General features: G+C 40.3%; 4 protein-coding genes across 4 annotated transcripts; 1 reads left to right on the forward strand and 3 right to left on the reverse strand.

Annotated features, from left to right (window-relative positions):
• Positions 1-166: 166 nt before the first annotated feature.
• On the reverse strand, positions 167-4201 carry LOC103943097 (protein POLLEN DEFECTIVE IN GUIDANCE 1). Its single transcript, XM_009353295.3, is given in 12 exon segments — positions 167-733; positions 996-1064; positions 1200-1322; positions 1428-1525; positions 1947-2114; positions 2202-2352; positions 2545-2618; positions 2783-2871; positions 3087-3190; positions 3278-3429; positions 3513-3948; positions 3950-4201. Coding segments are annotated over 12 exon segments (1845 nt in total). The 5' UTR covers positions 4124-4201; the 3' UTR covers positions 167-526.
• A 478-nt stretch (positions 4202-4679) lies between these two features.
• Positions 4680-7441, reverse strand: LOC103943101 (G-type lectin S-receptor-like serine/threonine-protein kinase At5g24080). The gene is given in 2 exon segments (XM_009353301.3): positions 4680-6708; positions 6710-7441. Coding segments are annotated over 2 exon segments (2400 nt in total). The 5' UTR covers positions 7331-7441; the 3' UTR covers positions 4680-4929.
• Positions 7442-8747: 1306 nt separating this feature from the next.
• Positions 8748-11236, forward strand: LOC125477868 (probable clathrin assembly protein At4g32285). Its single transcript, XM_048585381.1, has one exon. The coding sequence runs from the start codon at positions 9736-9738 to the stop codon at positions 11179-11181; it is 1446 nt and encodes a 481-aa protein (XP_048441338.1). The 5' UTR covers positions 8748-9735; the 3' UTR covers positions 11182-11236.
• A 5193-nt stretch (positions 11237-16429) lies between these two features.
• LOC103943102 (U-box domain-containing protein 21) lies at positions 16430-17991 on the reverse strand. The gene is given in 2 exon segments (XM_009353302.3): positions 16430-17026; positions 17029-17991. Coding segments are annotated over 2 exon segments (1323 nt in total). The 5' UTR covers positions 17894-17991; the 3' UTR covers positions 16430-16568.
• Between the last annotated feature and the right edge of the window lie 932 nt (positions 17992-18923).

The raw sequence follows: 18923 nt of genomic DNA on the forward strand, positions 1-18923 counted from the left end.
GTCCTGACCTATACGGCGTGCACACACAACAATCTTCCCAAAAGTTGAGCAAGGGGGCAAGTATGATGGTAAAACTCGTCCCCTTCTTTGAATTATTAGTCCATTTGTCTTAAAAAATAATGATCAGGATTATGATAGGTCAAAAGTTCGATACGCAGCATAAGGGTATGCTTGAAAAGTGTTTCTAAACAGCGGAAATTACTGTTGGTTTCACGATATCTTACATTACCTTTTCTATACAGTCCTGTCCCGAAGCAGCAAGTAAACCTTTGTCTTGTAACAAAATTGGATGGTAATAACCATGCATAACTAGACTACAGAGGCTACACGATGTTCTAGCCGAAAACTAAATAGGGGTTTCTCTACCTTATGATGTCCTAATCCCCATCTTTGCAGCCCTCCGATGGTCTAATGCGCATAATTCCACAGGAACCCCGACCTTCAACTTCTTCGTTGGGGGTTCCTTGAGCGGAATTAACAGAATAATACTGATGTGTGAAAAGCAAAAGACTTCCCTTCTTTACGATCAATCATAATGAAGATGGTGTTTCCTCCTTTTGCACCTATTGACGTACCAACTGGCGTGTTTCTGGAGGCCCATGCCTATCAACACCTTGAGGCTTGTCAGCATAACATATGTCATCGCGAAAAGGATGAGAATCCAAAATTGTTTCCATGGAAGGGAACTGTAAGGAAGATGAGCAGCATATACCGGAGTAAGCACTCGGATGACCTACAACAAGGATGACAGTACTGTTCAGGATTACCTCATAATTATCGATATTAATAACAGTATTTGCACACAAAATTGAATATTTCATTTTCAACACAGCTCAAATCTCATATCAGAACCCTAATTCTTGTAGCCCATTGTAGGATTCTGTGAGCAATTAGTGAACTTTCTACGGATAGATTTTTTGCTCTACCATATAAAAGTGGGGATGACTTCAGACCATGAAAATCGACGTCAAGGTAAGTAATAATAAGTGGCTTACCACACAAGCTGGTGCCAGAGGAATGAATGTAAGATTTTTCTTTGAAGCCTCTGATTGTATATTTAAAGTCTGACGAGATGAAAACAGAGGGTCAGATTTCAATATAATGATCTAAACATACTAAATATCCCTTAATCCTACACTCGGTGAGAAAAAATAAAAAATAAAAAAAAAGGCACCCACAACTTTTTGAGAAGACAAAACCTGCTTGCATAGATCTTCAAGAAACTCTGAGTATGCAATGGGCTTAATGTTATTGAACTTAGCAATGAATGAATGCTTTATGATATCGATAATCATCTCACAGACGTATACTAAGAGAGCATTCTGCAGTAAGCAAATGTAAAAACACTGATCAAAACGTTTGTTGCGCGAGAAAACTTTTTCTTTTATAAAGAACAGTTTCTCGTAAAAATGTCTAGGTCAACTTACAGAAAGAAAACTTTCGAACCAGGGTCCTTCAGCCTCAAGAATGTTTTGAGCTAAAACAAACAAGAGGAATGCTGAAATGTGGAATCTCTCTACTGAATCTGGTTGCAAGAAACCAAAAATAAAATAAAATTTCAGATCAAATGAAAGGATTAAACCCGAGAAAAACTAGATAGCAAATATGACACTAAGATTTAAGCCTGCAGCTTTTCTCTGTAATCATCACACAATATCGCCAACTGACCTATTTGTTTTTATGCAACAAATCATAAGCAGACGAGGTAAAAGCTTCCAAGGTTGTGTTAGGTCTATGCAATAGAATAGATCTAACCATATATAACCAAAATGTTGCAATCTTTATACCCACGATATGATCTATACTTTGGTAGTTGAGCACAAATATGGCCACACTGTAGCAAATGTTAAGCAGCCTTACTATACTAAAGAGTGTATTAGAAGGAATGCATCAGAAAACAGCAATGTCATTCATACGGACCGTAAAATAACACGAAGATAACTCACCAAAGTATACCAGACTATGAATGTTGTCCTTGCTAAATCGTTTAAACACATTGCTTTTTATCTCGGCAAAATTATTGGACACCAGCAAAGCCAACAAGGCATTATTGTGAGCAACTATGCAGGTTGACAAAGTAATTGCCTGAGCTAATAAGATAAATGCATGAATAAGTACGTATAGTTAAGGAACTCTGTAGATTATGCAGGAAAGTGGGGTAAAAAAAAATCTATGAATAAAATGATCTTTCCAAAGGATATTTGAGGCAGCCACAGCTAAAGCTTGATCGCAAATGAATCTCCAAATCCAGAATCTCATGTTTTCCGGTGGACAACTTGCAAGACCATCTGCTGAGTTAAATAGAGTTTGCAATACATCTGGGTTAAAACTTTGGCATAGTTTATCAAATATCTGCAAAGTACAAAGAAAGCAACTCTTAGACTGCTGCCGACAACTATGCTTCTAAGATATAGTGCAGTGACATTTTGTTTCGCCTCAGCCTTTTCGCCTTTTAAAAAGATGAACAACATAATGTTCTGAAGAGGAAATTGAAAAGAAATACAAGTGTCAAAACTTAAATCATACGATCAATAACTTAATTACCTCCAACACGTTGTAAACCACATATAATTTGATTGTTCCTTGACCACGGATCATGTGATATATTAAGCTGATATCTAAGGGAAGCAAACAAATAAATAATACAATCAGTATACTACATAGTACACCCAGCTATTGCTCTAATCAATGGAACTGGTCATCAGGTTATAATAATATCCACAAACTGGTTGCTATAAGACATTACAATGTGAAAGAATAGCTCCATTATCTTCTTACTCACCTGTTTGCTGCAAGAGAGTGACTCCACAAGCCATTATGGTAAAACACCCAAAATCAGACAGCTCTGCTGCAGATGGCCTCTTAAACTGCCTGCCCAGGTATGGTTAGGTCACGTTGTAAATATCTTGACATTCGTTACGGTTTACCAAAATTTAACACAAAAACAAAAACAGCATGAAAACAGAAATTTCACTACAGTGGTACAAACTTCAAAGCACCTGAATGACTCAGCCGATATAAATGAAAGAATTCAAAGAACTCAACTTTACGAAATTATGAGACAAACCCAGAAGGGGAAAGTGAACCTTAAGTGTATAGTCCTCCAAACAGTCATCAAAATTCTCGTTGGCATGATAGTCAACAGTGACAGAAACGAATCAAAGCACACAAAGAAGCCAACATCTATAAGCTGCAGCAAAGAGGGTCACAGTAAACACAGAGTTGTACACACATTTTCTCAAGGAACAATAAATGATAGGTGCTGCTAAAAGATTACCAATTCACATCGCCATGGCAATCGAAATATGGTGTCGTAAACTATCTCTCGTTCCTTCTCATTGCCAAGGGTGGTTGTGCTCCGCAACGAATTGCCAATCGACATCTCTTCCATGAAGTACTGCACTGGCGACTTGTCCACTGAAAATACACCTGAGAGAAGAAGCCAAAATAAATATCAAAATTTGAAGAATTTGTAAACAAAAACTGCATGAGGGAAAAGCAAAAGGACTCACAATTTGGATCTTCGGCCATGAGCCGCTTCCAATCCAATGACTCGGCGGTCTGCAATTTCGGGATCGCGTTCCCATTGGGCTCGCTCCTTTGCTTACTCGCCGAACCGCCCTCCGCCACACTTTCCTCCTTGGCCTCGCCTTGAATACGAGGCGACGCCGTTTCCGTCTCTTCCACGACTCCCCCGGCGCTCCCAATGACCGTCCTCTGCCTCAACTCGGCGGCCCCGCGCAAATTCTGAAACTCGGGATCGACGACCTCCGTCGTGAGGGGCAGGAGCACGGTCTGGGCACTGTAATTGAATTCCAATCCGTTGCCGCGAATATCGCCGGTTTCTACGTTTGTGGTTTCGGAATTGACATCGAAGGAGTTAGAAACGACGCCGTAGATGGCGGTGGGGCTTTCGGGTATGGAAGCGTGGGCGGTGGCGGGTGTCTTTCTTCTTCTTCTTCTTGCGTTTTGTCCGGGCGGACTTGGCGTTGGTGGATTGATCGGATTGGAGGGGATCGGAGTTGGTTCGGTAGAAGATTGCTTCGTCATGTTCGTCGTCGAGGGAGCCGTTTCTTCTCAGAATCTCGAACGACAAATTTCGACCGTTGGATCTCAACGCCATGAGACGAGACCTTCAGAGAGCTTTTAATTTAGAACTGGAAGAAGAAGAGATTCATAATTTGTGAATTACCACGAAAAAAATGAAAAGAATGAATAAGAGAGTGAGACTGAAAGAATCAATGTGATTGTATCTGGGGGTTTGGGCTGGGTATTTTTTTTTTTTAGTAACTAAAAGTTAGGTGCTGTTTATTTTAACGAAAAATTATATTTTTATACTCAAAATCAATTCTGATATTATTTACTTTACCTAATTCCTCCCTCTCACTAGTGTAGATAATATTGTATTATTAAGAAGAAGAAAAAATCACAAGACATGGTGTGATATCGTTAATAAAAAAGGCTAATGGTGTAGCATTTTTGTCAAGTTTGACGACTAAAGTAACTAATATGAGAGCTTGGTAATTAATGTTGAAACCGTCTATATTTTAGATTACCTTCGAACACCGTCACCTCAAGATTTTATCTACATTCGAAGTTCATTTATATGCTCAACATAGACAAAGAATGCTCAACAAATTGCGTCTTATAGTTGTGCCAGAAAATTATAATATCTATCCTCTCGTCAATCCCCTTCTAATATTTAACAATGTGAGTCACAAACGTTATCGGATCTTGGACTCTTTAATTTCTAGATTCCAAAGGCCCAATCTATTGTGGGTTTGGGAACTAAATCAAAGCGGGCCCAATGAGTATAATACAATAATATACAAGGAAAATAAATTATTAAATACAACAACTTGAAGCAAAATACAAAAATGGCGCCAACGAGGGGCCGCCGGCAACAACGACATTATTCAACTCCAGAGACTAGTCGTCGCTGAGGAAAAATATGGTGGGCTTTTTGGGCTCCGTGATATCCACCGTCCCCTCCAACATCTTCGCCACCTTCCCCATCGACGGCCGCATCTCCGGCCGATCCTGCAAGCACCACATCGCCGTCTGCACCATCCGATTCACCGCATCGAAATGCACCCTGCTATCGTACGAGTTCTTGATCCGACGGTCCAGAATATCCTCCACGTTCATCTCCTTAAACACCTTATCGAACGCCCATCTCGGAAAGTACCAGTCGTCGCTCTCGATCCTCGACCCTTGGATCTCGGTGTTGCGGACCCCACTCACCAGTTCCAACAGCACCATCCCGAAGCTGTACACGTCAGCCTTGGGCGTGATCTGGTCCGCCTTGATCCACTCCGGCGCCATGTACCCGCGGGTCCCGTGCATCCGAGATATAGTCACCATGTCCTCCTTTTTCTTCAGCTTCGCCAGCCCGAAATCCGATATCTTGGGGCAGAAATCGTCGCCCAAGAGAATGTTCTCCGGCTTGATGTCGCAGTGCAAAACCCACTCCAAACACTCCTCGTGGAGGTACGCGATCGATCTCGCAACACCCAACGCAATTCGGTATCGGATCCCCCAATCGAGTATCGGTTTCCGCTCGTCATCGATCAGAATATCCGTTTCGTCCGCCGAGTCTGACGGCGTAACCCGACCCGGTTGGAAGAGGTACTTGTCGAGGGATCCATTTGGGACGTACTCATAGACTAAGATCCGTTGACCCTTTTCCGCGCAAAAGCCCCAAAGTCTGACCAAATTGAGGTGGTGCATCCGGGCAATAATCGTTACCTCCGCCCAGAACTCCGCGTCACCGCCGGTGACATGCTTCAAACACTTAACCGCCACGACGCGCTGATCGGTTAATTCGCCTTTGTAAACGTCTCCAAACCCGCCTTTGCCGATGAGGTTCGAGAAGTCTTTGGTGGCGGCTTTAAGTTCAGCGTACGAGAACCGCTTTGGGCCCCCGGCGGGGAGGAACTCGAGACCCAGAGTCCGAGCCATGTCTCTGTACTTGATGTACTTCTTTATAAATGCCCAGAAGAAAAGCACGCCGGAAATCAGCTCCGCCGCGAAAAGGGTGCATATAATCACAATGTTCCTTGTCGTCGCGTTCGAATCCTCCGGCGGAAGCGGGAGGCTTATCTGAACGGGACACGTCGTCTCCAGCAGCTCCGTCATCCCTGTAAAATTCGACCTGTCAGTCTCCGATTTGTCGATCCGGAGAAACATAGCGGTTTCGGATCCGGGCGACCAGTACCCGTATAACAATCTCTCGAGCTGGAGCACGCAGTAGCCTTTGCCGTCGTATTTGAACATGAATCCGAGGCAATCGTTTCTCGCCAGGCATCTCGATTCGCAGACGCTGAAATTGGTGGCGGGCCAATTGGTCTGGTTCGACCCGCCCGTGAAATTCACGTAATCAAGCCGCTCAAATCTGGTGTTCCCCAAATTCGTGAGCTTAATTTTCCTTTCGCACCCTCCGTCTTTGATTCCGCCGGCGGATTCTCTAAATCCCGGCGGGCACACGCAGTAAGAGGAGCTCGAACCGTCGCTGACACAGATGGCGTTCGGCCCGCACGTGCCGTGGACTTGGCACAATTCGTACCCGGCTTGCCAGACGATGTTCCATTGCCGCAGACTGGGGTCGAAGCTGTAAATTCTGAAATTCCCGTCGTTGTCGATCGTCAGTCTTCGAGATCGATTGAGGCCGAAATCGGAGGCGATAAACGACTCGCCGTTTGCCTGCATGCACTTTGCCGTCGGAGTCCAGAGACTCGAAAGCGTGGCTGAGACTCTGATAGACGTCAGTGTCGTTGAAGACTAAACTACTCGCGTTGACGACGCTGAACTTGCCGTTCTTGGAGAGGAGGGTGAAATTAGCTCCGGTCATGCTCTGGTTCGGCAACACGGTGTCAGTGGGGAAGGCGAAGCTCTCCCATTTGCCGTAAATTAAGTTTCCGTCGTTGCGGAGGAGGAGTCTGGTGGTATTTGGGTTCGAAGAAGAAGGTCCTGGCCACAAGTTGCCACCGCCAGCGGCGGCGGAAGAGTTAGTGAGACGGAGGACGCCGGCTGCCGTGATAACGAGGGTTGCGGAGGGGGATAATGGGGATTTTGGGTTGGCGGTCCAGACGACGGAGTTGGGGGCGGAGATGTTGTGGTACCAGACTGAGAAGTTGAAGAGGTTGGAGGAATTTGGTAGGCTTAGGAAGCCGGCGGCGAAGAGGGAGTTTGGGGAGAGGAGGGTCTTGTTCTTCTGGGATGGAGTCCATGGGGAGTCTTTGGAGGAGAAGGAGGAGAGTTGTTGGCCGGAGGAGGGTGGCGGGTTTGAGAGGATGAAGGCGAAGAGGATGGAGAGGAGGAAGGTAGACATGGTTGTGGTGAGTTTGATTGGCTGTTGAGTTTGATTGGTGGTGTATTAATGGCGGCTTGGCCACGGCGGGTTTGACTGACATTTTTGCTTTGACGGAAGTCTGTTGACTTTGAAATCTGGAAGAGTTAGCGAGCCTCCACTGATTCATGTTTTCATTTGTTAATTTGGTCAATACATTATTAAATCATATCTTACTGGCAATTTTAATTAATTGGCAAATACAATTCTAAAGTATTCAATTTTTCGAAGACGGGACAAATTTATATTTAGTCAAGTTGGTTAGAGTTATGTATTTTCCCATTAGTATTTTAAGTTTGACTCCTCCTTAGCGTGCAATATTTGCTTGATTGTTGAAAATAAATAGACTTTACTTCAATATAAGTAGACAAATTATTTTAATCAACTAGCTTAATTCATATTTTTAGCTTAATTAATCTCAATTAAATACAGAAATTGGAAAGCGATGCAGCAGCAAAACAAACAGAAAACAGCCAACAGATTCATACTTAATTGGATAGAATTTGAAAAAGTCATATAAAATCCAAAAATGGAAAATGATTCACAAGCCATCCAAGAGGAAGGCTTAGGCTGCTGGTATTACACGTTATTCTGCATACCATGTGCTCTCGGGGACCCAAAAAAATCCAACCCAACCCAACCCAACCTAAAACTCGAAACTAAAAGCTAAAAGCTAAAAGCTAAAAGAAACCCAAATTCCGCCCAACTTTTAGCCCAAGATTGGGCATGGACCCCTGTGCTTGAAAAGTGAGCTGTGAAACCCACATGCCGATCCCTTACTTGCCCAACGCACGGCATGTCAGAGACAATCACAGAAGAAACCCACTGGGCTTGTCCCCCACATGTCAGCCCAGTCGGATAGCCTAACGGCTATATTTGTGATCCAACAACCAGATTTAAATGTTCAAACCTTTTTTTTTTAGTTTTATATTTATATAGAATCTAATGGTTGAGATTGAATATAATCAAATTTAACGATAAAAAAAAAATCTAACGGCCTAAATTTAAATTCAACGGCTAATTTGTGTTTTATGTAATTTGTATTTATACATTTGTATCATGATTTTCATATTCTTCCATAGTGTTTCATGAGTTTCATGTATCGATTTAGTGATTTTTCAATAATTATCAGAATTTAAATATTTTTAGATTAAAATGATCATAAAATTAATTTATGATAGTCTACCTAATTTTTTTTAAAGTTAATTTAAAAAAAAAAGCTTAAATTCATTTTTTAATAATGTGGGACTAAATTTTTAGATCATAATGGTTGGAACAGAAAAGTTGTTTCTGAAGTAAAAATTTAAGGTGTTAGGCAAAGGGTTGGAGATGGTCTTAGGTTGACCTTGCTCCTTCCTCTCTCTTCTCATTTAGGTCACCATAGCCACCACCTCCAGCATTCTACTTCAGGTTCGAGATAAATCGACTGGGACGAACAGCAAGAGAGAAGAATCTGCCTCTCTTCTCTCACAGTTTGAGGTGCGTGGATTTTAGATCCGAAATCGACGAGAGCTAACTGGCCCGAGTTTTAGAAAGTAGGGGAATTGGCCAGCGAAGTCTCTGGCACGGAGTGATCAAGGAGGGTGGTGGGGAGAGATGGTACTGGGGTGTATGATGATTTTTCTTTTCTTTTTTTTTTAAGTTCTAAATTTTTTAATTTTCTTTTAACTAGGATATTTTTTTTGAGAAGTTGCTTACCAAACAAGTTCTTGAATTTAAAAATTTTAAATCAAAACTTAGAATATTTTTATGAATAAAAAAATCAAAATTTTGAGTCAATTCTCAAAAGTAGGATACCAAAGGGCCTCTCAAGAATGTGTATCCAACTTGGAAAACCAAGTAACCCTACAATTATAAGCAAGCAAGCAGATTTATACGACCAGAGCCGGCCTTCATTTCTTACATTGTTCTAGCCCTCCTAGAGGTCACATTTCATCAGATATATTTACAATTGTTTGAAAACTGTAGCCATAAATCGTATCGCTACGAATCATGTCACCACAAACATTGTTAACTCTGGCTTACTGGTCTAAAACAAACAGAAAAAACCAAGTGCCGATCTCTGAAACACGTCCAATCTTCTTCCGAAGAATCTTTCGCAGTCAACTAATCAGCCATAGATGAAATCAAGGAACTCATTTTGTTTTTATCTCATACATTCTCGACTTACTTGTTGATTGACTGACTAAACAAGTTTAATTAATCTTCTTAAAAACTTTGTAGTTGCAGCCTCGATCGGTCGAACCAAAGACAACATCTTCATCGTGTACGCAGAAGACAGAAAGCAACTCCGTAACCAACTGCCACTTCATCTGGCAATATTAATTTTCCTGTACTTTCTTTCTCTTCCTTGAGTTCACAAACCCTAAACCCCACAGTCTCTCGACATGCAGAAGCGATTTCGGCAAGTTTTCACAGCTATAAGAGAGCACAGCTCCGTGAACTATGCCAAAATCGCTATGGTTGGAGGGTTTTGCAATGTCGAACTCATCATCATAAAAACCACTGCTCCTGATGACTTGCCATTGCCCGAAAAGTACATTCAGGAGCTCTTGAAAATCTTCTCCATCTCCCCGTCTTCGTTGAGAGATTTTTTACTCAGCTTCGCTCGCCGCTTTGGCAAGACTCACTGCTGGCGGGTTGCACTCAAGTGTCTAATTCTACTCCACCGCCTACTCCGTTCGGTGCCTGAAGACAGCAACTTCCGGTCTGAGCTCCTTTGGGCTCAATCCAACGGTTTGATGTCTCTCAATCAGTGTCACTTCCGCGATGATTCTTCCTCGGCTTCTGCCTATTACAGTGCCTTTATTAGATCGTACGCTCAGCTCCTCGACGAAGCTCTTCATTGCTATTGGTTGGATTCCAGGGCAGCGTACGACCAGCAAGAACAACGACAATATGAAGAATATCACAAACAAGAAGAAGAATACGAAGAAGAAGGAAAAGAAGAAGAAGAGCCGGAATTTGAGAGCTTATCTAATAGAATGACGGAAGTAGGTCGAATGCTTGAAGTGTTGCCACAGCTCCAAACCCTCATTGACCTTGTCATGGACTGCCGTCCCACAGGACCAGCAGCCAAAGCCTTCCTCGTCCAACTCGCCATGAAACACATCATCAGAGACAGCCTCATGTGCTACACAATCTTCCGCAGCGAAATCGTCGCGGTTCTGGACAGTTTGTTTCAAATGCCATACAGGAGTTGCATTTTGGCTTTCGGCATTTACAAAAAGGCAGCCGTCCAAGCAAACCAACTCAGCGAATTTTACGAGTGGTGTAAAGCCATGGGACTCTGCGGATCGTACGAGTATCCCTTCGTTGATCAAATCCCACACATACAAATTCATGCTCTCGAGAATTTTCTCAATGGTATGTGGCAGTTGACGGAGTCCTCATCCACACCAACTTCGCCAACTTCTTCGGCCTCGGTGTCGTCATCTTTCGTGGAGTTTTCAAGTTCCAGCACTTTGACAGAGGACGATATTAAGGATTTTGTATTTATGTCACAAAATGATCATATTCCTGTTAGTACAAAATGGGAGAAGTCGTTGATTCAGTTCGAAAGAGAAGGTTATGACGAGGAGAAGCTGTTGATTCAGTTTGATGAGGAGAAGCCGTTGATTGAGTTCGATGATGATATCGTTGACGAAAGCTGGGAGACCCTGCTTGATGCTTCCATTAACAAGTCTCCTGATGCTGAAACTCAACAAAACAATGTATGGCAGATGCAAATATGCAACCCCAATGCTCTAAATCCTTTCTATGATTCCATCAGCCAGTCATCAGGCCAAATTACCATGAGGACTATAACGTTTGCTGTAACCAAATTTAGCTGAAAAATGCAGGCTTTATATAAATATTGTAGGAATTATATAAATATTTGTTTCATTTTTTGATAGAGTGCCTTTATTGACATCCAACTTTTGGTTTAGTTCATCCAACAAAAGAATTTTGTCATTATAATTCCCAATTTGAGTAACCACGCTGATGAACTTCCATCCGTTGCATGCTATGAAATTTCAATTCCCGAAACTCACCATACATACAGTTGGCTATGATACCAACTAATACAGATACGGAAGCGCACACATCAAGTTATCAACAATAACTGCACATTAAAACGGACATAGGGATTAAAACGCAGGGAACCCTTGAAGGCCAAAGAGCAATATATTTAATAATAGAGTAATGCTAGAAAGATCAAATTTTTTAAATCAAATGAGATGTCACCAATAAGAAATATACACGTTAATTGATACTTAATTAATAATTCAATTATCTACAACTACATCATTTAATTTGTAAATTTGGTTTAAAAAATTAGGAAAACTAATGAAAAGGGCTTGAAAACTTTGAGTTTTAACGATAAGGACAAAATAAAAGGTAAAGTGAATACTACTGTTGACCCTAAAAATTACAAAGCCTACGTGGCGCGCAGGTCGAGTAACTAATAAGCTAACTACGTCCTTCGGTTGAATGCGGGGCGTGCCAACTCGTCGGCCGAGGAGTAAAATTTGTTGATGTTGCGTTGAGCGCATTGCTGACTTCTTTATCTTGCGACTGCGGCCGAGGAAGGTATAAATCTCGGCCTTTGGATTCTCGAGCCTAAAGACAAGGCTGCTAGTTCTGCGAAGTTCACAAATCGTCGGCGCCAGATTCGGTCACAGTGATTATATTCGTGAGAGTATAAGCACGTCGAATCGACACCAGACTGTACAGACACAAGTATTCAAAGGTGATGTATGTCTTGATGGTGAATGTGGCTCGGTCACCTTCACAGTGCTGTTTATCCAAACTGAAGGTGCGTCAGCGGAAAAAGAAAATAATAAAAAATCTCAAGTTGTTTGAGAGGTTTGCGCAGGACAATTGTGTGTTGAATTAGAGGTCCTTCAATTGCAACCTCCTTTCTCTATTTATAGCAGCAAATCCCAATCCTAACCATACTCGAACTAGGACTTCTTACCCCAAGCCATTTTATCTCGGCCAATCCTACTTCTATTAGGATTTTGAATTCAACCTCTTACTAGGCCACATTCACTTCCACTTTCCGGTATCCTTATCTGGTCGAGAATCCTTACTGCATCAGGACTTAACCACTTCATTCATCTGCTTTGCAATAGAGCCCACCTACTTCCTATTCATCTGGAACATTCTTTTCCAAACAGGGCTTGGCCGACTCTTAGTTAGGCGGCCCATGAACCGGCTGGTTTGTAGAAATCCTCGAACAGAGTTTATGGGCCGAGAATAATTCCATACTTGGCCCAACCTAATAATTTTAGGTCCAAACAACTACCATGATTGACATTTTAGTGTAAAAATGTGATTTTTCGTTAAAATAAACAATACCGGGAACTTTTCGTTAAAGTTCCCTACAAAATTTGGTCTACCTAGCATTACTCTTAATAATAATATTAATCAAGGAATTAGATTTTATTATACGGGATATCTTGGGGAATCAATCAACTGTTACATGTTCGTAAATTTTTACAAACATATGAAGTGAAACATGAGGAGTTTTACACAGCTTTATGGTTTACAGTGTAGTGTTAAATGAGAGTGGTGGATCTCTTGTGCAACATGTTGAGGTAAAAAACATTGGAGATGAGGATGTATTCGTGAGCAACAACCATTCAGTCTCCTTTTTGGCTTCAGACTTTCCTGCGCACCAACCAAAATCCACATATTTCACAGATCGATGACTAGGTGGAACTCGAGTTGAGGTTACCTAATTCCGCATCAAGTGATATGGGTATTTTCAATTTAGAGAATTAAAATTATATTCATACATGTTCTTATAAGAGGATGATTATCTAAACATACAGTTTGAGTTGCAAACAATAACAAATGCAGTAAATAGTAAATTGATTTCGTTCAGACTGAGGGAGGGGACGACAAACCATCTCGCCTTCAAAATACAATATAAAAGGCCAGCTTCATTACCTTACATACAACATTACAAGGCAATACCTGCTTAACTTAAAACTACGAGTGCAACTTGGGTTGGGTAAACCGAATTCGGCCATGTCAAGTCTGAATTCAAACATAATCCGGCGAATTAGAATGAAGTAAAAACCCACTCAAACGCAACCCGAGCTCAACTTGATTATTTATTGGGTTGATGTTTTGTCTGCCCATGTCAAACCAAACTCAACCCGATTTCTAGCCGAGTTTCTCATGCACATCACTCGTCCCACTTCATATTATATAAGCTAGTTAAAAGTGGGAGGGATGTACTTGAAGTTTGTTGCTTGGTTTTGTCTTGTAATTTAGTTTCAACTCTACATAGTTGAAACTTTATAATGCTTCTATGCTATTTGGTTGTATATATTTTGTATGGATGATGGTGTGTAAATTGGATTTTAAATAGTTTTAACGTTATTTGTTTTAAAATTTGAAATTTATTTTACAAAATAATGTGTTACAAGATTGAACTTAACAAATTTGTGGAAATTCAAACCCAACTGAGTTTTCGTTGTGTTTTTGTACATTTGATTGGGCTTTTCTGATTCCACTTTCTTACTGGTCTTCAATCTCATATTTGAAGACCAAGCATGATGTAAAGAGGGCATGAAGGGTCAAGATGATGACACTTGTTATAATAAAATTTGCCCTTTAATTTGTCTATACCTTTGATCTTTGTAACCTTTAATTTATCTATACATTTGATCTTTGTAACTCTCTCTATCTTCGTATTACTCATTCATCTCCTTATTACAGTTACCATTACCAAACCTTTCTCTTGAATCCAAACTTTTCTTGTAACCCGTACTAAGCGAACATTTAGTTTGCTCAAATATCTCAAAAGGATAACACAATAGATATTCAAATAAGTGTTGAAACAAATATGCAAATAAGTTTTGACATTACTTTCAAATGCGCAGACAAGAGAGCTTGCAACCTGATTTAGCTTATAAAGTTGACACTAATAGTTGTATTTGAAGAAGTGCGGAGTTACAGAAAAATGGCTCAGAACGAGTGGGAGAGGGATAATAAAGTTGTGTTGTCCTTGTTATGCCCAGATTGTTTCATGCTAAGTGTGTTTTTGTTAGGTTAGATTGGTAGGTTTGGCGAAAATTACATGATCTATCTTGTTTCGTTCCCAAGAAAAACACATGTACATACACCATTCTCAAGTGGTGTTAATGTTTATTATCAATGAGTTTAAATTTTAAAATTTATATCTATTCATCATGCAGATTTTGAAATTTAAACTCATCTGATGATAATAAATAGAATGGTGAGCATCACCATCACTTGAAGATGATGAGCAAAAATATTTTCTTCAACCCTAATCCTCTCATTCAACACAACACAGAAAAGCAATGATCGTTCATCATAATTTTCAGCCCAACAACAAAATATAAATCATACCCTCCGGGTAGGAGGAGAGATTTTTCAATATGCACGGAGTGATACACCATATGTCATTATACAATTGGATGACATTTGAAAAAAAAAATTCCTTCACTTCTATAATAACATGTGGCATACCGTCATGTGTTCCGGACACACTAAAAAATCTCTCTAGAGATTGGTCAATTATTGCAAAGTTCATAGTCAAATGACTGAGAGACCCATTTAAAATAGTGGGCCATTTAAGCATCTAGAAGAACAACTTATGAGATAAGTAATTGATTGCGCATGACTTAAAGTTCGCAACCAATTAGATGGATAATTTTAAAACTAAGAAGGTCGTTTGCCTTCGAAAGTCTGCTATTTTGTGGCTGTCGTTCAAAGGCGTGGTTTGAGATGGATAATTTTAAAACTAAGAAGGTCGTTTGCTTTCGAAAGTCTGCTATTTTGTAGCTGTCGTTCAAAGGCGTGGTTTGATGAGAATTTGAATTTTATCCGTGTCCTATCCTGCAAAAAAGTTATTGGAAAACCAAGATAGTCACCCCTTGTCTAATATTTTTAAAGAAACCTAAAAAAAATCAGAATTATATCCGTGTTCAAGACTGCAAAAATATTTACAAGAAAACCTAGATAGTCACCTGTCATTTAGTCAAGTTTATTAGAGTAGTATGCTCTCTCTCATTTGTCCAAATTTGAATTCCGCAATTGTTATATAGATTAATTTAGTGTAAAATTATCACTTTTATAAATAAAATACAAAACTTGAAGGCAACCTGATGTGAACAAGCAACCAACTCAACACATATAGACATAGATAATTGCTTTTGGAGAGCAACCTTTGGCGTCCTTAACCAATTTTTTGCAACTTTTGAGATTAGCCAGCCACTTAAAAACTCTGCGCCCTGTTCATTTGGCTGGATCCGAGACAGAGTTTGGTTAAAAGGAGAGAGATCTGCTGTGTTTGCTTTGTAATTTTCTTGGTTTTGTGTTTTCCAATTTTGTTTGTTTGTTTAGTTTCTAAAGATCAGTCAATTCGGGCTCTTGCGATCTTGCAGAGCCATCAAGTCTGAATTGGTCTGTAGCTAATATGTAGTGGAATCGTTTTCTAGATTTCCAGTGACAGATGACAATATCACAATTTTTGTATAGTTGTATTCAAAAACCCTAGCAGCTCTCACATGGTATTTGTAATATTCGAGTTATCATCCACCTTAAAAGTCCAATTCAACCTTTTCCTTTTAGATAATACACCGAATTCGTTGATAGAGAGATTGGCTCATTAATCAAACTATTTCACATATATATATATATATATAATTTTTGTATGATTACTTTTACTGATTATAGGCTCATTTGAAAGTGTTTTTAAAATGACTGAAAACGTTTTCTATGAAGATATTTTTGTTCAAAAGCATTTGAAGTGTTTCTTACAAGAAACACCGGTTATGTACTATTATCTTGCAGGAAGTATTTAAGTGTTTCTTCGGGATTCACTTACATTTTTACTAAAAACTGGTTCAAAAAGACTCATCAAAATCACTTCCAAATGAACCTATATGGGATTCACCTTTATTACAAGTGATCAACAGATATGGTACAAATAATATTATGTTTTATTACACACTCAAACTAATTAACTCGACGTACACGCATCAAGAACAAGTACCAATTGAAAGACTACATACTCAAGAGGCGAATATAGAGTGATCAGCACTGAATTGCTGTAAAACATTGATGAATTAGTATGTATATTATTTGTATTTTGTACAACATTGATGAACAGTGAAATTTGAAAAGGGTCAATGAGTAAGCCTAGCTTTCTCTCCTCCTAATTAACAACTACAATGATTTTCTGAACATTGATGAATAATCAAAAAGACCTCTTGAGCTGCTTAAAATCCATAGAATCAATGCACTCCAACCTCTCCCTATGAATGTTCAACGCCTTCAACAAGTCCGTGGCCTTTTCTTTGGTCCTCTCCGCACACCCAACTTGCAAAAGCAGCAAGAGCTTCTGAAACGCACCCACTTGAAGGGACTCCACGACCACACCTCCATCTTCCCTGGTCTCGTTCTTGCAAAGCTTCCAAAGAATAGACACAGAAAACTCTGTGGCCAGATCCGAAATCCTAAGTATCTTTTTCACCACAACCGGCATGGTCAAGGCATGAAGGTAGGCCTTTTCCCTCCCTTGCTGGCTTCCACAAAGTCCGTCAAGAACTCCCAACGCCTTCTCGCAAATACTTCTTTCGGCATCTACAAGAATGTCCGAAAGCATCGACACCAATTCCATCTCTACAAATCTCTCTTTAATTTTCTCTTTCGAAGAGACGATGATGAGTTAACCATTTGATAAATGATGACCAAGGACGCTTTTGTAGAAGTAGCGCAAACTGGTTCTTTGATCAGCTTCACTAGCGCTTCGAGAGCTCCTTCGATCTCTGCCAAAGCATCGATCTTCTGATGATCATGATCGGATGAGACAGCTGTCTCTTTGAGCACTAACGCTGCGTTTCGCCTCTGAGACAAATCTCCACTCTCCAAAAACCACACCATGCAACGCAACGAAGCAGGCGACCCGAGGTACAAACTGGCCTCCCCGTCAAGCGGGAAAACCAAAGTCAAAGCAGACAAAATCTCCTCCAAAACGGCAACGTTTTGATGGTGTTGAGAATTTGAAAGTGCACTAAACGCACCCGCTAAGACGCTCCCCGTGCCACTAGCCACAATGCAACGCTTGTTGCGTTCGCTTTCTTTCGCCAACGCCTTGATCTTCGCCACCAAAACTTGGCAATCATGGTTCTGATGATGACTCGATGTCGAGATCTTTGATAAAATCTCGGTAACCTGAACCGAACTGATCGGAATGCGAGGGGTGGGAATGCGCTCGATTCCAAAAGACTTTTTCTCGACGCACCAATCTTGTATCATCTTGCGGATGGTGTGGTTGGGAATGAGATCAAAGCTTGTGAGGACTTGGTTGGTAATAGGGCACGTGAAGTTTTCTGTTTCGATCCACGTCTCTATGCTGTGGCGGTCGTACGTGATCCCGGTGGACAGCGTGACCGGATCCTTCATCAAGTCTAGTGAGATTGGGCACCGGAAGTGGTTTGGTATGGTCAGCTCCATGTCGCCGGTCTCACCTTCCTTGGCAGCACGGCGGCCGGCTCTCAGCCTTCTCCATGACAAGGTCATGACTACTGAATCTGAGATATCAAAGTTAGAATGGTATAGTAGGTGGATGGATGGTGCTTGTTTTCGTGTTTTGTGTTGAATGAGAGAAATGATGAGGTTGGACCGTTGGTGTGTGTGTATATATATAATATATGATATATATTATATATATAGTTGTTGTATTGTGTGTGTATATATATATATATATATATTATATATGATATATTGTGTGTATATATATATAATATATGATATATATTATATATAGTTGTTGTATTGTGCATGTATAAAGTGGACGCTGTTCAAGTTTGAAACTTAGGAAAAGGTTTATAAAAGGGAGATTGATGAAAGGGAAGAGAAAATTTTTCATTGTGACGGAAATATAGATGGTATACCACGTGTTTTTATATAAATGGTGAAAATTTTATTTTTTAAATTTTAACTTTTTAACACATATATCATATCATTTATATAGTGACATATAATGTACTACCTAATGTACCGATCACACTGAAAAATCTCTCGTGGTGATGGGTTCCGAATATTTGACCGTTGAATATTTGAAATGGTAAGAGATGAACTGGATGGTACACCGTCAAAGGAGGAGGGGTAGGGCATTTCTTTACGTACTGTTTGGAAAAGAATCAAAGGTTTGACGCCATGCCAGTCAACCGGTCGGTGGACTGACCGAGTCGGATTGTATAATATTTGTAAACCCTTGGACCAGAAATATTTTTTAGCATGACCGACACACGGAGTGGTACATCACATGTCATCATATAAATAGTATAGTATGTGTGTTAAAAAGTTAATAACTTAAAATATAAAATTTCACACCACTTACATAAAAATACATGATGTACCACTCGTATTCTTGTCACAATGAAAATTTTCTCCTTGGACCAAATTAGCATGTGAGATGAATGGGTCTAAAACTTTAAATTAATTCATTAGTTAATTGATTGGTCTTTTCTAATGTGTTTGATTAGTTTCACAATTTTAGGCTAATACGCGCACGAACACGGACTCGAGCTTTTCGTGTGATATCCAA

This window comes from the organism of the source record quoted next, unplaced genomic scaffold, assembly GCF_019419815.1.
Source record: "Pyrus x bretschneideri cultivar Hongxiangsu unplaced genomic scaffold, Pyrus_bretschneideri_v1 Contig22, whole genome shotgun sequence".
In the NCBI taxonomy this organism is placed as follows: domain Eukaryota; kingdom Viridiplantae; phylum Streptophyta; class Magnoliopsida; order Rosales; family Rosaceae; genus Pyrus; species Pyrus x bretschneideri.

Coding starts and splice junctions, on each gene's coding strand:
- LOC125477868 (XM_048585381.1), top strand. CDS start 9,736: ATGCAGAAGCGATTTCGGCAAGTTTTCACAGCTATAAGAGAGCACAGC.